The 16,841-nt window shown below is 49.5% G+C and overlaps 5 protein-coding genes across 5 annotated transcripts; all 5 read right to left on the bottom strand.

Annotated features, from left to right (window-relative positions):
* Nucleotides 1–724: 724 nt before the first annotated feature.
* On the bottom strand, nucleotides 725–1,606 carry Z518_07909 (uncharacterized protein; the record flags this gene model as incomplete). Its single annotated transcript, XM_013413652.1, has 1 exon — nucleotides 725–1,606. The coding sequence occupies one exon, from the start codon at nucleotides 1,604–1,606 to the stop codon at nucleotides 725–727; it is 882 nt and encodes a 293-aa protein (XP_013269106.1).
* A 1,445-nt stretch (nucleotides 1,607–3,051) lies between these two features.
* Nucleotides 3,052–4,072, bottom strand: Z518_07910 (uncharacterized protein; the record flags this gene model as incomplete). The annotated part of the gene is made up of 4 exons (XM_013413653.1): nucleotides 3,052–3,100; nucleotides 3,164–3,408; nucleotides 3,501–3,715; nucleotides 3,826–4,072. The coding sequence occupies 4 exons, from the start codon at nucleotides 4,070–4,072 to the stop codon at nucleotides 3,052–3,054; spliced, it is 756 nt and encodes a 251-aa protein (XP_013269107.1).
* A 1,006-nt stretch (nucleotides 4,073–5,078) lies between these two features.
* Z518_07911 (uncharacterized protein) lies at nucleotides 5,079–6,779 on the bottom strand (the record flags this gene model as incomplete). Its single annotated transcript, XM_013413654.1, has 1 exon — nucleotides 5,079–6,779. One exon carries the CDS (start codon nucleotides 6,777–6,779, stop codon nucleotides 5,079–5,081), a length of 1,701 nt encoding a protein of 566 aa, XP_013269108.1.
* Nucleotides 6,780–11,028: 4,249 nt separating this feature from the next.
* Z518_07912 (uncharacterized protein) lies at nucleotides 11,029–11,809 on the bottom strand (the record flags this gene model as incomplete). Its single annotated transcript, XM_013413655.1, has 4 exons — nucleotides 11,029–11,078; nucleotides 11,126–11,312; nucleotides 11,388–11,700; nucleotides 11,751–11,809. 4 exons carry the CDS (start codon nucleotides 11,807–11,809, stop codon nucleotides 11,029–11,031), a joined length of 609 nt encoding a protein of 202 aa, XP_013269109.1.
* Nucleotides 11,810–13,010: 1,201 nt separating this feature from the next.
* On the bottom strand, nucleotides 13,011–14,794 carry Z518_07913 (uncharacterized protein; the record flags this gene model as incomplete). The annotated part of the gene is made up of 3 exons (XM_013413656.1): nucleotides 13,011–13,830; nucleotides 13,881–14,572; nucleotides 14,624–14,794. The coding sequence occupies 3 exons, from the start codon at nucleotides 14,792–14,794 to the stop codon at nucleotides 13,011–13,013; spliced, it is 1,683 nt and encodes a 560-aa protein (XP_013269110.1).
* Nucleotides 14,795–16,841: the final 2,047 nt, after the last annotated feature.

Genomic DNA, 16,841 nt, shown 5'->3' on the forward strand with positions numbered 1-16,841 from the left:
TTTTCCCCCACAGCCTTGCTCATACTGCGGACAAGTGTGCAGAGAAGTCAGGAAGCAGAGTGTCTCTCGGGCGCAGATAGTTTGGAGTACGAATCTGGCAGTGAACTTCTTGAAGCATTTGAGTTCCCTGTTTCCTGCCTAACTACGGCTTCCATTTCTTTTATCCCATCTTCAACGTGGCAAGAATGGTTACTACTCGATCCCATTCCTAACCTGGACTTCGCTTTTAGCAGAAACCGCTTACCTTCAACACCTTTAAACCAGTCCAGCCAGCACGCCAGCCAGCACTTCTAGGAAGGGTCTAGGTGTGGCGTGCGCTGAGGAAGCAAAGGGAGAGTTGGAGCAGAAAACTGTGAGCCCACGAGCAGGATCCAGCGACAACAGAAGAGCTGCACTGCACGGATGTCCTGGTGTATCTGACTCCGTGGCGGGAGAGGAGTTTTTTCCTTGATGTCAGAGTTCGTTGTAAGGTTGATCTCGCCCGCCGGTGTTCAGATGCGTTTGAGAACATGGAAAATGAGGATGACGGCGGATTGTCTTTCCTAGCGGCTCAAGCGATGTAAACATTGCCATCAGCCGGTGGAGGCGTTAAATCCCCCGCTGGCAACCTGCCCTCCCTCTCAGCTCTACTCGTAGTTCCTACCCACCAAGGCCCTGACATACCAAACAAACATATACATCGTAAATATGTCGTAGCTACCATCCCTCAGAAATCACCAACATATCAACTGTCACCCAGTTGGTTCATTGAGGTACCATGAGGAATAAGATTGCCTGATTCGGCACGAACGGGGGCTTCATATCGGACAGTGCTGTTGCCGTTTCTGATTTCTCGCCGAGGGATGGATATGACGGCTGGGTTGTGAAGCTCCATCCTCGAAGTACTCGGAGCGGTGTCGACTGATGGTGAGGCCATTGAAGAAGCCCTTCTACTCCCACCTCCGAGTCGGATAGACGTAGGGCGCCGATATACTTCCAAAAGTTCTGTTGTCCTTTCACCACGTTGTTCCCCCATAGTTATGCGAGCCTCTCTGGCTTCGCTTAAAACCCGGATCGCCCTGTTCTGGGCATCTCTTGATTGACGGACTCTATTGCGCGCTCGTTTTTGCTCCATCCCATTGAAACCTTTGGTTGTTGCACAAGTGAAAACCAGGTACCTTCCACTGCTTCGTAATGCTAGATCCCTAGATTCGGTTGCCTCGGTAGGACGAGAGATAGTAAATCCTGAAGTAGGGCTTACTATTAAAACATTCCCACCACCCTCGGGGATACCGTGGATTTTCAGATTTTCACCGTTGACTACTATCCTTTGCGGAGTACCACCGTTGGGGATGTCCACTGATGTATTTAGAGCTGTAAATCCAAGTGTGTCGTCGCATTCTGCCATGACGTGAGTTGGGGTGTGACATTCGATGCACCTTTCATTGACAACGGCGTAAACCGCAGTCTTGTCGGAGTCTCGCAGTATTTTCGACCAGTCATTCCGCCTTTGGTCGAGCTCAATGGTAAGCTCTTCGTCGTTGTGAAGAAAAGCAGCTTTGAAGACGCCGTCTTTCAAACCGGTCCGGCTCAAAGCCTCCAATGCGCAACAGACAAGATCTGCCATTTCCGGTTGTTTGTTGGGAAATGGTTTCCAGACATTGACAATGTCTCTTGGGTCGTCACTTTCGAGCGCGCGCAAGAAGGGTTCACCCCAAGTCGTCGTGTCCCATTGAGGAATCTAGCGATCCAGCATTGGGCGAACAGCTTTCAGTAAAAGAAGGTTTTTCAGGCTTATACGCCGTGCGTTTCCCGTGCAGTGACTTATCTCAACTGCCAGAGGATGGTTCAGGATCCTGGGATTTGCCCTTCTGGGTTCACTTTTCCATTTCCCTAATATGTGCTGTTTCAAGCTGGTCTCTGGGATCTTCTTCTGTGTCCCCTGCATACCCACTCCGACAATCTTGGACAGTGAGAAACTTGCGCCCCTGGAGTCCCACTCCCATGAGGAATGTGAAGTACCCAAGTAATTCATACCACTGCCGAAATCGCTCTCAAAATCATCAAGAGTATATTGACAAGATTGATTCTCTCTAAACCGCATTCCTATCAAAAGAAGGTCGTTTTTCGCGAGGGAGATGCTCTTGTTCTCTGACAAAAGGTTCGAATGACGCTGTCGAAAAGAGTCCCAGCTGTTCCAATGACATAGAATTACAGATGGTTTAATTTCAACAGGAAATATGACTCCTTTCATCCGTGGCATCTTCGGTGGGTGTCACGTGACACGCTAGTCCTAGTTGGGACTAGCCCACTAGAGCTCTCGTTTACTTCTTCCACTCCTGCAATAGACCATAACAACGAGTACTTCAGTCAACCTTTGCCATTGCGGTATTCCCTTGCTCCTTTCCTTCCCCCTCTTGTCTCAGATATGACACTAGTGGTGTTGCTTTTGCAATATATTCTATCTGTATTGTACCAGCCTAAACCGACTTACCTATGTAAGTACTGTTGATGATCGGTGTGGCACAATCCGCAGCCAAAGGCGCTCGTGATTCTGTGGTCCTCCCCAGACTCGCGTGAGCTGAAGTGAACAAAAAAGGGAAGGAGGGTCACCTTCGCCCTGATCGGGGTTGAGCGGAGGGCGAGTTCTCAATACTGTACCTTGACGACACTGGCGATGGCAAAGCCTGCCCTGTGCCTGTTTTTGCTCAACTTCGGCCTAGGCCTGACCAAAGCGGCGCCTCAGAGGATATGGGGCCATGTTTTGGAAACACAAAAAGCGGCCACCAAAATGCACTTATTTATGATGAACTGTGATTCTTGAGCGCTATGGAGCCGGGACTGCTGGATCGAATAGGTTGACTCATTTAGACCCCCTCATATAAAAGGACATAGTATGGTACCCAAACTCGCGTCAAAACATTTCAAGTGCAGCTAACGAGTCCACTGAGAACAATCTTGAATGAAAAATAAACTCATGATACCCGCCAGTTTTACCCCATAACACTTCCTAGCTATCAAGTGGAAAGAAAAAAAAGACTCTGTTTCATACATTTTCATGCCATGTTCTATTCAGCGACTGGGGTTGTTGCTCAGAAATACAACAAGAATCGCGGTGTACCTGTTGTCAATGCTTAGCCTGTTTCCATTCCTCTCACACACCACAAATCGAAATCGCACGTACCCTGCTATTACCGCAAGACTCGCGTTCTCGATGTTGTTGGACAAGACCGAGGCTATCACCGAGGTGATAAAAAATGCGGTCGTAATGACGAGGAGCTTGATCGTCACATTCGTCAAATAGGACAAGATGAAAAGAGGTACCATCACCATGATACAGAAGGCAAGATTGATGATAATTTTCTCTGCCATACGGACCTTGTTCTCCGAATATAGATGGAATTCAAGTTTTTCTTCCCTAGATCGAGCCTAGAATGAATCAAGATGTCCTGGTCAGTGTTATCTTGTAGGTGGGCGCCGAAGCCTTGTTGAATGGGAGAGGCGTATTTAGGAGCGCTGACCGTTTCGAAAAGTCTCTGTAAATGCTTGTTTCTATCAATGAAGCGGTGCATCCAGTATTTCTGGGTGCAGCCTAGTGAAACAAGATCATTCCAACCATCTCCCTTCTTTATCTCATCTCGAAATTCGCTACATTTCATGGTTTTATACTCCTCGACTAATCGCTTCGGGGTATTGCCCATCTTCATGAGAAGGTCCTGCCGCAGCAACGCTTCATCTAAGGTAAGGACATTAGTCACGCATCTTGACACGTTTTGGGTCGGGGGGAAATAGTGCTTCTTGCCTGGGAACACGGCAGACCGGATGAAAGAAGTCGGAAGCACGTACCGTATTTTTTCAGACGAAACTCCAGCGTGGGTAGAATTTCCGCCAGTCTCGTGTAGTTCGACGTCGCGTCAACCCCCTTGGTGAATTTCATCTTTGATATATCTTCGTCGATATTGGCTAGCCGCCGTTGCTGAAAAAGGAGGCTGTATAGGTGCAGCCTTTTGAACTTGCGGAATACGACGTGATCCGTGTCCATGTCCATGAACTCGATGATCGGTGGGAAGTTTGTAGCCCAGAGCGCGCCCATGTCGGCTACTTCTGTACTGGCGCTGTGTCTGTGGCTGATCGACAGACCGACGTTTAAAGTTTCAATCTCCGACGAGAACGAAAAAGTGTGGTAGCTGACAATATTCCTCAACGAAGGGCCAGGTGCAGCCAAATTTGTAACACAAAATATTGCGAGAAAAATGGGCAGACGTCCGTTTCCCGCGTACGGGTGATCAAGTTTCGGACGCGAACTCCTTAAGGTCAGCCTTGTTGCCTGGCGCTTAGTATGGTGCCATGATTGGTCTCGGAGTTCGGGGAGACGGTCGTGACCATGGCCCTGTTTTGTCTTTCCTCCAAATTCCAAGGGAGATTTGACCACGAGTGGGCGCTGGGTGGGCGAAGCAGAGCTGGCGAAGCAGAGCTTCGCTGGAGAGTCCCTGGTGAATGGTAAAACTCGTTGTTCCGAACATTAGTTTCTGTCCTCCGGGTACTCTGGTGGTGTGGGGCTAAAACCAGACTTGGACGACGCTCAACAGCGTCATTCTGCTTATGCAGAAAGATTCAGGTTGGCATAGATTAGGGAAGGGAAGAGAACAGATATGGGCTGAGCTTCTCAAAAGCAGTCAGCCCGAGCTGTGGCGGTGCAGCCCCGGACCTGAACCGCGACTGAGTCAAAAGCTGAGTGCCGTCCATATTTCTCCCTCCACAGCATGAAGTGATGAAGCTAAAGCAGAAGCGTCCGTCGCAGGTGGTCAGGTCCAGGCGGGCACCACCATAATATAATATAATGATATTCCAACTCCGTAGAACGCCCTTCCATATTCCAGCCTAATATACAGATCAAATAGGGAAAGCCGGCGAGAGCGGCCAGATTCGCAGGTCAATGCGGCTGAGTAACAGGATGCGCAGACAAGTCCGACTCTGTGCGCTCCCAAGACGCCTCACACATCCTATGATCTCCTGACTTCCCTTGTAATTCAACCTTTGAGAGACCATGAGCCTGGGATACCAATCATGAACCTGGGGTTTGACGGCTGGTTCGTCTGTCAGGCTTTTATGTATGCGTATCTCGCACCAGGTTGAATGAGAGCTGGGCGATTCTGGAATCCTAAAACTTGAAACCTCATCTCTCTCCATGCAGACCATGTGTCAAAGCCCAAACCCTTTGCACCTGGGAGGACCATGACCATGCTGTCACCAATGTGTACGAGGTTCATTTTCGACGAATATTTTGCGCCGGTGTGAAATGTAACCATCCCATCCCCATGAACTGTAATTTGTTGCTCATAACGTTGGTGCTTATATGTTCCTGTCAGGTCTACCGCTGGCTGTGGTGAAATCTGGCTCAGTCCTTCAGGGCTTTCAATCTGCCGAAGGGTTTGGCGGCATACGTGGCCCTCTTCGATGGCTTTCTGAACAATGTTAACGGGATTTGACAGATGTAGTGCCTCTTGCAGGATAAAGTTGGAGATATGAAGAGTCGTGTCGATGGGCCCTGTCGAGTTCCCAAGAACAATGAGGGAGATCCTTCGCTTGGGCATCAAAGTCACATTGCAGCCAAAGCCATCAATGTACCCAGCTTTTCTGAAGGCCACACGCATCGCTTTATCTTTGGTTTTGGGCTTTCCCAGGTGATAGTGTGGATATCCATCGGGATAGAGATGTCGATTTGGAGACTCACTATACATATCTCGACCCAGCTCGGTGAAATATCCGTAAGGGGCCATCGGCCGCCCCTTGAAGAACATTTCAAGATCGGCTTCATCGAGACCCAACTGACTCTGTCCGTCGAGTGCAAGGAGGATCTCTCGGTTAAATTTGGCAAGGTCTCTTAGTGAGCTTCGAAGCCCCATCGAAGCGTATTGGGCAATATTGTCAAGGTGGTTGAAGTGGTCCACAGCAGATCTCGTGCCATCAGAAGAGATTCGGGCACCCTCGACGAGTACCCTTTCGCCTGCTAGCCCCCTTAGGGTGTTCTCGTGAAAGGTTGTCTCTTCTAGCCCCAGTTTGTCGATAACAACTTCCTTGACCAGCAGCCACAAAGGCTTCCCTGTTATAAGTTCGAGAATGATACCGAGGAATATGTAATTCGCATTGCTGTACTCGCATCGGTACTCCGTTTGATCCTCGTACTTATCGTGGGTAATCTCAGCTGCGACTTTGAGAAACTCTTCTTGAGATGAGAGTGATGTTCCGTCAGGGGCAATCAGATACTCGTTCATTGGTGCAAAACCATTCACATGAATTAAAAGCTCATGGATCGAGGGATTGTCTCTCAACCATATTTCTTGAAGTCCCTCTTCCCTAGACTTCTCATTGTACAGTACGCATGCCCTCGTGTCCGAGGTCACGTTGTGTTTCTGGCAAAACGTATTGTCCTTCAGTAACATAATCCATGTCAAAGTAATGAAATCTTTTCCGAAGGACCCCACAGCGTAGATGAATCCGCTAGCCTTGCTGTCTTCAATCCGCACCCGAACTTGTTCGTTCTCTGGTTCTGGTATTATCTCGCTTAGAGAGATCGAGGAAGAGGGGTCGGATTCGTGTCGCTCCTGTGCATCGGGCTCGGAGGTACGCGAGAAGAGATTCAGAACCTGGACTTGTTGATCCTGTGATTCCAAGGACAAGTCCTCGAAGTGGATGGCGATACGGTCCTGGTTTGCTGCATTCAGCACGAGAGCGATTTGTTTGATAATTGTCTCGGACGAGAGCCTGAATCGAGGCTGCGAAGATGCTTTACTCCCCATTAGTCGTCTTTGCTGCGCACGATAGTATCAGAAGTCCCAAAGAATCCTGCCCGTTCTTTCTTTCCAAGTATCTTCGCATGGCGGCACGGGAAGGCAGAGCACCAGTGACAAACAGGAGAGGCTCCATGCCGAGCAACGGCTTCAGGGGGCCCTTAGCCTCATCTTGCCAGTCCAGCGTGACTGGCAGCATCGAGAATACACAGATACACACCTTAAGCTCTCACCTCTGGAGCAACACATATAAATCTTTTGGTCTGGAAGACACCATGGCACCAGAGAAGTATTCATGTCCTAGAGCGAGCACGGAGCATTTGTGACGCAAGCTCCCGGCGGAGAGAAAAGAGCAACCCTTCTTTCTGCGCCCCACAAGGAGCAGATCCAAAATGTTGAGAGCGTGAGAGCGTATGTTCCTGTACTTACCTGGGAAGAATTTGTTCGCAAGACATTCAAGAATACTAAAGGCGCCAGAGATTAGAGCCGGAAACGAAGTCGACAATACTGGAAGAATTCACAACGACCATAACCCAATAGATCGGAACAAGTCACTCGCTGAACCGTATCGTCCGTCGAAAGCCTCTCCGTATTTCTCGAGACATCGGCCAGACAGAAGAGGCGTGTAGCTCATCGGGCCAGGGTCGACGAACATTTTTACCTGGGACTAGACTCGCAAATATGTGCACACACCCACAATCGCAGCGAGAACATTGTATGGGCGGATACATCCACAGGAAGAGCATGAAGCCATGTGGGAGCATGGCATCTCGATTGCTCTTTGTTCCGTCCTTGCTATCCATACACTATATCGTGCTCCTCGCTGAAGAGGTGGCCAGAGGGCATCCTGGGTTTTAGGAGAGGGAACAAGAGAATGACATGAAGCAGTTCCGAGCAGTACAGATATTATGAATCGCCCCAACGCAGCAATAATCGAAAGGTAGCTGTTGATGTGGATGGCCCGGCCTGGTTTTCAGCCTTGCTCTTCGATTTGGATTCGATTCCATGCGGGAAGTTCCTCTCGGGAGGAGCAGCGGTGAGAGAGGACTAGACGAAAGTCGACAGATACCGCCTAGATGATTCGTGATCAGAAAGCGAAACATGCTGAGAGAATCGTCAGTGGATGAAGCGGCGACAAGTAACTAATCGACATGATGAAGAGCTTACCCCTCAACATGAGATCTGTGAAACGACGCCAGATCTTGCTCGGTAACTTGGAACCGGCGCCGTGGTTGGCCTCATTCACTTTCAAGTTCACAATCGCTAACCTAGTGTGCAAGGGATGAATGAGCGAGAAGCCTTCCCTCGGTAGAGAAATTGGGGTCTGCGTTTCTGCTTCTGCATGTGGACCAGCAGACACGTCGACAAACCCCTGAGGCACGGAGGCATGATGTCAATGCGTCAACCAGCCGCCAGGCGTCAAAACGAAAGCCTTCATGGCAGGGGTCAGACGCAGCTACAAGGTAGCATGCATCCGGGGATGCGGACTGCGCGATGTAGGTCGACAAGACGAAGAACAAAGGACAATTACAAGCCACGCCAACGTCTGCGCTCTTCATAAATACCTGATGGAAATCGCTCCCATATGTGCTCGGGGGCAGAAAAGATCCTACGCCCCAAGAGGTTGCGGACTGGGATCCGGACATCACAAACGCAAAATCTGACAGATCGTTCAACTCTCAACTTTGCACTTGTCGCCATGTCCTCAGGATCATCCGGTGGCCGAAGAAAACCTAGCGAGATTGACACTCAGGCAGTGCCAGACCTAGGATATGGAATGTATCAAAACCGAAAGCAACCTCGAGGAAGTGGAGGAAAAGAAACAAAGCCTTCTGCTGCGCCCAGAGGCCAAGCGACCAACAAACCCAGCTCACATTCCAAACGAAAGTCGGAGAAGAAGGCGAAAGATGTGAGCAATGACCTCCTTCCCAGTCCCCCTTTTTGGTGCTGGTTAACAATTACGTACTGTGCAGTCGAAATGTCAGATCCTATAAGTAGCAGAGGAGCTCGTCCATGCTGGGAGAAGGGCAATTTGTGAGACTGGGGTCCATGTGACAATCTCATTTGCATCCAGCGAGCTACTGGGGGACTACCTAGATAGCTCGACACCCCACAATGGTACTTCGTCCTTTGTGCAACAATACTCGAGCTATTCAGGTGTTTTCAACCAGGGTGCCTACATATCTACGTGTTGGTGGGGCATTGGCCGAGCCCTTCAGGCATGCAGAGCATAGCACTGGCCTACAAGCCACTGCTAGACATGCCAATCGCTTGCGGTAGTCAGAATGTGATGGGGGGGCTCTTGCTCTGGCCTAAAATGCCCGTTCCCTAAAAGATACAAAGCACTTGTCCGTACGGGGACTTTACGCAAATCCAGTCATGCGATGCATTGCAATGCAATGAAATTGCTTTTTCATCTAAGATGAACGTGGAGGTTTACATGGAGGTGAACATGAGGCTGCATAGCTGGCATCACAAAAGCCCTGCTTGGTGCCCTCGGGTGGAAGATTGTTAGAGAACTCAATCTACCCGCACTAGGGGAGCCGAAGGGGGGATCCGACCCGCGCGGCTCATGGGTAGCAGTCTGCTAACTAGCTGCTTAGTGCACTTGGACTGAGAATGGAGGCCTCCCTGACCCTAGTTTCACGCAGGCGGGGACAACTAACATTGCCGCAGGTGTTACCACCAGCCCGGTAGATGCTACGTACCATGCTCCAGAAGAATCTTTACAGCACTATCGCCATTCTTCGTCTGGTTCCTCATTGGTCTAGCTTTTATTGATGCAAGCATTCGATACAAGAAATATGAAGCGACGCGTCCAGGACCATGATCGCTCCGGAGTGATCATGTCCGTGAATGATTGATACTGCCCAGCGAAAGCTTTTGCTTTCTTTGGCATGCATGGGCCGGCAGAGAATTAGGGAGCTTCTTTTATCACGTGATACTACATCTAAATCACGTGACTAAATCGGCCTTGGCCGTATCATCCCTTGACCTTATTCAATACAGAGCGGGAGCGGGTATATGTACTAGAGTGAGACTATCACTGAGAACGCAGATCCTGCAATACAAAGTTGACTACAAAACTATTTCAGCCGGTAACGAGCGTATCTATATTGTGTTGATATGCTCTCTGGTCAGTAGTCTACAAGGCCATCCTCGGCTTACCTGCCTCCTGGCCGTTTCCGCATTATATTTCCTTGGCCTAGGGCAGCATCACCCTGTTCCCGATCGGCGAGAGCATAACTTAGCAATTCCCCACCACTGATCGTGCCGCTTTAAACCAAGACCTCCTCAACTCTTAACCTCTCACTCCCCCTTCTTTCTTCATCCTTTTGTGTCTTCTCCGTGCCTTTTCGTGAAGTTCCGGTGCTTCGCCGTGCAAAGCAGAGATCCCGATAATATCTAAATATTCACAGCCAGGGAACATCGAAGATGTCTCCGACACACCACTCATTACTAGTTGAGCCAGTAGTATACGAACTTATTGCGAACGTTGGTATCGGTGACAATAGTATTCCGTCCTCAAACTTTTTCTAATATCGTTCAATTACTGCAGATATGATTTACACTGCGTTTTGTGGGCCAGAAACCAGAGATTCGGGAAGGCTACTTCAGCAGAAAAGCCCTCTCGGCCAGCCTCATTGGGCCCCGTTGCCGCATCAAATATGCATGTTACGTGGGCCAGACCAGAATGGACAGACCGGAGAGTATTGAGCATCCAACCGGTGAGGCTGATTTGCTGGCATCCTTCCCTCTACCTGGGCGAATAAATGCCCACTTCCTGGATTGACGCCTTGTTGCTTTGCTTCGCCTCACTTTTCTGTTCTGTATTTTTTGTCTTCTTAAATAAGGCAGAGCAGAAACTTCGCCCTTTGCATTCAAAAAGATGTACTAGGCATTGTTTTGCTTGTACTCGTCAACGGCAATCTTCTACTGTCCCAGTATCTTTTACGATTGATTGCCTTCAATCCTGCAAACTCTAGAAAGAATGGATTCGAAAACCATCATGGATCACAGCGGCAGCAGAGTCGGTGATAGAGCCGAGATTCGTAGCAGGAAACATGCCCGCAGCCCCAGCCTCTCGAACGTTGAGGACAAGGACGAATCCACTCGGCCAACGAAATCTCGATGCGGAGACGTTAAAGGAGGGAGAATGCTAGTCCTCCATGAAGTAATTTGCTCTCGCAGGCAAGAGAATAATGAAAGCGATCATTCGACCCATGAAAGCGGCATCGTCTATGCGGACGTTCCTCAATTATTCGCGGGCGACATTGGAACCGCTGTTTTGAGAGGAACCAATCGCATCTACGACAAATTAACCCTTCTAAAGCACATCGACCTTCGAAATGAACTTTTGCAATACCAGCTGACCGCCTTCTGGAGAAACAGAATGATGTGAGCATAGAGATTGGACAGCGCTTCGCGTAAGATTGGTGTTGGATACAGCTGCGCGAAGAGCTCAACGCGAGGTAGAGCCTGGCCAATTAAACCTAGTTGCTTTGCAATACGGGAAAAGTAATTTTCATGCTCAAGAACGCTCTACAAGCGACAGCTGTTAGTCACGGGAGCAAAGCATACGATCCACGATGTGAAGATAGCCTCCACCAGACCTACCATGAGCACAAATTTCATCGCACCCCAAGCAAGAGCCGCATATTCTGGGTGCGCCTGAGAAATAGTGTCCAAAACAGGGCTGTAATGTATAATTCGGGCCGGTAGTTCTAATATCCATTTTTGCACCTTGAAACGCCGACACTTGGCTTCCTCATACCGCGTCCGAGCCAGCTCTGCGATGCTCCTTACGTCGTGAATTGAGGCCCGCTTTGCAATCCATTCTCTCTTTGCTTCATCGTGAGTCAAATCGCGGGAGAAGAGCGCTACCGCATTCTCGAAGGCTTGTTGTAAGATATTCTCGGATCGGCAATGCCTTATGACACGTCAATATGGTTCTATCGTTGACATCTGTTAAATACAGACTCATTGGGGTCCGCAGTAAACCATTCAGCCGGGGTCTCCGACACTTCTCTCGTTGACATATCGTTAGCGAGGCTAGCTTTTGTTTAAGGCTCGATTCTGTGGGTTACGACCCGGAAGTAATTGGTATGAAGTCCCTGTGCGAATTCGACGTCGCTCTCAGCGTCCATCCCTCGAAGCAAACGCATCCGAATTGAGTTGCAACGTGTGTTAAGATGGTAGCAGGAGCTGCAGAGAGCCAAGGCAAGATGAACTGGCATACTACTGCCATCAGGCAACGAGTCACGCGTAGTCCTCGGGGCTAAAGTTCCGTGTTCTAAAAACTGAATAGGGTGTCTTCCCTTTTAAAGCATTCATGTCCGAGCAGCAATATCTGGAGACAAATGTTTGGGAGAGATCGACACAGGCGGGACTGTTTTTCAGTGCAAACCGTCAAAAAGCACCCACTGGGATAAGAAGAGGCAAAGTCATACCCACTCCTAGGACCCAGAGGATGATCGTCTAGACCAAGATTTTGCTCAGCTTGGCGTGCTAGTCTTTGACATCAAGCGACTTTCTCAATCCTTTGTCCGTAGTTGGATTTCTTAGGACCGTTTTTTGCGTCGCGAATCAATCCTCAAGGCATTCAATGACGCCATACATCACGAACAGGTATTCCGGTGGCAAGACACAAGTAAATAGCCGGGTTGGGGCCACGACATCACATCTTTATCCAAGCATTAAGCTCGAGTGACAAGGAAAGAAGATGTGGTTAGGAGCAGTTTGAGACATTCTATGAAGCAGCTAAATGAAGATGGTGAACAATCCAGATCAGGAGCGTGGATCGCCGATCAAAGTCTCAAAACAATGCCACTTAGCCATCTAGGAGGTCTTCATAGCTTACAGCTCGGTGGAGCCAAAATGATCAAAAGCAACGGAGAAGAACAGCTTCCAACATATCATAGTGTCTTTGAAAATAGGTGGGCGAGCTTGAGGGAATAACAAACGTTGAAGCCGGTGGGGACATAGGGGAAGCAAACCAACCAAGTCATCGGGTGACGCCTGGCCGTTATGCGGATTGATCCGAGACAACGTCAAAGAGGATCAAAAGGAAATCAAGTTAGAACTAAATTGTTGAGGTTTGATATATGTACTGAGAAATAGTAAAATACGACAGCTTTCCAACAGGATCCCATCCTCCGCAAACTGGCCTTAAATTTCAAGTTTCCAACAAAAGCTGGGCCTAACTAGTAGGATGAAGCGTATCCAACATGGCTTGTAGATTTAAACTGCAGTGGCCACCCTTTCGCGCATTCCATCGTCTTTCTTCTCCTGATCCAGTGCTGATGTCGAGCTGTCAACTTCATCTTGATGAATTTCGGCTTCAATGATGGGACCTGTGTAGAATTTCTTGCCACCAAGGTACCAATAAACGGCAGCGCATAGGAGGATGAAAGCCAAGAAAGCAATGGCGTAGTTCATGTTGTCGGCCGTCACCGGTCTGATGGTTGGTAGAATGAAAATGATGGTGACGAAGAGGGTCCAGATGCAGGCCCAGACGTTGACGAAGAAGGAGAATTTGCCCATATGCCATGGACCCGGCTCGAATTTGTGGAAGATCAACTTGCAGACAATCGGAATGACATATGACCAGTCGAGTGCGATCGCGCAGACGTTGAAAACACCGGCAATGGCGATGTATGAGCCCAGAGCGATCAAGTTGATGGCAATGCACCAGAAGACACTGATCCAGACTGCGTACAATGGCGTTCCAGTAAAACGATTGATCTTGGTCCAGACCTTGGAGAAGGGAATCAGACGATCGCGGGAGAATGCAAACACCGTCCGTGCCAACGCCTGTGTTGCCGTCCAGCAGACGAATTGCAGGATGATGAATGCCGCCACGGTGAAGAAAATCCCACCACCTTTGCCAAGCGAATTGTAGAAGATCTGCGCAACAGGCTGATAGATCGGAGAGGAAAGAATTTCGGTAGGATCACCCATGCAGAAGCAGAGGACAATATTGAAAAGCCATCCCAAGACGTACGTGCAGAGCATGGCCATCGAGATAGCCCATGGTGCCTTGATTTCGGGCTCGGCGATCCTGTTCAAAGGAGTCAACCCTCGGAAATGTCGAAATAGAGAGATACTTACTCCTCCGTAATGTGAGCCGTTGCATCGTAGTCGGTCATCGTCCAGGAAACGGACAAGAAGCCAAACAAAAAGGACCATCCAACTGGTGTCCAACCCGCGTTTCCTTCGACGTGTGTGAAAACGTAGCTCGCATCGTGCTTATTGTCGGTCTTGGCCAAAAGTGCAACGGCACAGGAGATGAGGACGGCAAAATGGAAAATAACATAAGTCTTGGTCATCTTCTCCATCCAGTATGTTGAAAGAGAATTGACCAATCCATTCAGAACAGTCAGTGCAGCCATGACTCCTACGGTCTGGTTGGTGGTGGGAAACCACTGGAAGTCACGTCCAATGGAGACGGCGGCCAACAGAATCTGAGCGGCGCCATACTCGGAGGAGGCGATGCCGGCGACTTGTCCTAAGAGATTGATCCACCCGGTAATCCAACTGATCGAGGGAACCCATTCCTTGGGCGCCAATCGGGAAACGGTGTAGTACAGACCTCCACAGGTTGGGTACGCGGAAACCAATTCAGCGACAGAGCAAGCTATACACATACATCCAGCACCAGAAATGAGCCAGCACCACACGGCGGAAGCAGAACCACCGGCCTCTAGTGGGTAGATGAAAGTGGTGGTGGTTGTCGCAAAAAGTCCGGAGATACTCACGGCGAAGGAGAAAGTCGAGAGGTAGCCGAACTCGCGCTTGAAGACCTACGTGCCGTCAGCGTATTTCTTTTGGCTATCGCAATCCACTCCACGTACAGGCTTGTAGCCGAATTGTTCAGCGAGAGCTCGGTCAGCGGGATTCAGCTCATCCAGCTGAACAGTCTTGCGTCTTCCAGAGGCATCTTGGATTTCAACGGTTCCCACACTATGCCGGCGGAGTTCTCCCTCATCAATAGACCCGGTGGTTATGTCTTTGGTCGTGGCCATATTTCAAGGTGCGCGCAGGCTTGCCGGCAGTATTACGGTCCCCGAAGAGGGCGGAAGGGGGGAAACGAGGTATTTGAGGCAGGCCTGATGAATCAGCGCCACTGCCGATAACGAACGACCCCGGTTTGACGCGGGTGCAGTAAAAGGTCGGTTTTCTGTCACCGTCCTGGATCGGCATGTGAAGCCGGTTGGTAGTTCGATCGGAAGTGATAGCCTGGGTTTGAATGACCAGTTTTACCGTGCTTAGCTGGGTAAACAAAGAGGAAAACAAGAAGAGAAATAGAGGAGTCAAGTCATACTTAAGTCGGCCGGAGAAGCAAAGTTAAGGTTTTGCCATTCTAGAAGTCTTCTGCATGGGATCCTGTATTGACGATATCACCTCGATGGAGCTGGAGGCCAGGGCCCAACGAGATGTTCTGGCGTTGGAATGTATGATTGCAGCTGTGGAGCCCATGACGGAGGGGCCAGGGAATGGGGGGGTGTAGTGATAGGTGACAGATGATAAGTGACAGGGATTGGATGGATCTTGACAAAGAACAATGTCAAAAAGCAACGGCCAGAGCGAAGATTGACGATGGGGAGCGATCAGAGAATCGGCGAAGGCCACTGGGAAAATTCAAGAGGGGAGGCCCAAGGGGAGTAGCCGACCCGGGCCCCAGTGGCCATGTGGGTGTCAGACAAACGGCAGCAAATCACTTGGGAGCACTCAGATAGTGCTGAAGTCAATAGCGGTCAAGCACCTAGAAAAGCTCTCAGAAGCACCACAAAGCACCTTTTTGCTCAACGCGGCAAAGCTTCGCATGGCACGATTCGCTTGGAAAGGAGCTCAATCACTTGATCGCTAGCTTATGGCTCACTGCGTCCGGATCAATTTGATTTTCTCTCTGTTGAGCACGCAGAAGAAATGCGAAGCCTCAGCGGCTGGACGTAACAGAACATATAGTGATGGTAAGCGAGGCCCAAACAGGAATCCCAGTGGCCAGAAAAGTCGGGAAAAAGGATCTCTTCAGGGATGCTCCACCATCCAGCAATCAGTCAATGATAAGAAACATTGCCGTCAACTTGGCCTGTCTCACACTGAACGCACAAAGCAAAATAATGAGCCGCACTAATCCAATAATCATCGGATGGTCTATCTCTCTATCGGCCTCCAGGTACTCCGTATCGTATTCCCAGAAACAACCTAGTCACCTCATCCTTCGTAGCCAGCCCTGGTCTTTTCCCCCATGAAATGACACCCTGCAATCAGTCCGCCCATCTTGGACGCAGTTGTCCATGGCCCAGTAAAAACACTGAATGATGCTGACGCAAGCCCACGCACCCTCCCTCTTCAGTTCTTAAGTACCTAGAACCTGACCAAAGCCCCTGTCACCTCCCAGCAAGAGATTGTTTCGTATTTGATGGCTGGAGCCATAGGTTGAACGGATGAATTGGCAGGGTTAAATGATGGATCGCTTCTGTCAAAAGGAGGGATTATTCGCTCGAAACGATGGGGTCGATGCGATGAGCTTCTGCCTCATGGGTACAAGCTCGACCGTTTATACTGTCCATGGCAAGGAGTATTGTTTTATGGTTTTGGATTGTTTTGTTCGCTAAGACGCTTGATTTGTTCACTGAATACGTCCAACCGACGAAACAGCTCGTTCACTTCATCTGATGTCATAGGTGATAGGTTTTCGTAATTCGATGGGTTTGATGGTAGGAGATATGATTAGACTCGCTGCCGTATACGCTACTATACTTGTGGTATACCATGGCTTGTTGATGTAGAAGATGGTAACATTTTGAAAGAGAAATGGTAAGAAGACTTTTGAATCTCTGAAAAAAATCAAGAAAGGTACAATCATATGTATGGGGAAAGTGGCCGGGTCCTCAGGCCCCGAGACGTCAACACGCCAATCCCTCCGAATTCGAATTTGGTGGCCATGATGATGTGCAACATCAAAAGCCACGCAGTCTACCAAGCATCACTAGATGTGGCAGCTGTTATTGCCAAGTCCATGCCGGTTCAGTAGCCGCGGCCTTGGTAACAGGCGCAAGCATCCCA

This window comes from Rhinocladiella mackenziei (genome assembly GCF_000835555.1).
Source record: "Rhinocladiella mackenziei CBS 650.93 unplaced genomic scaffold supercont1.6, whole genome shotgun sequence".
In the NCBI taxonomy this organism is placed as follows: domain Eukaryota; kingdom Fungi; phylum Ascomycota; class Eurotiomycetes; order Chaetothyriales; family Herpotrichiellaceae; genus Rhinocladiella; species Rhinocladiella mackenziei.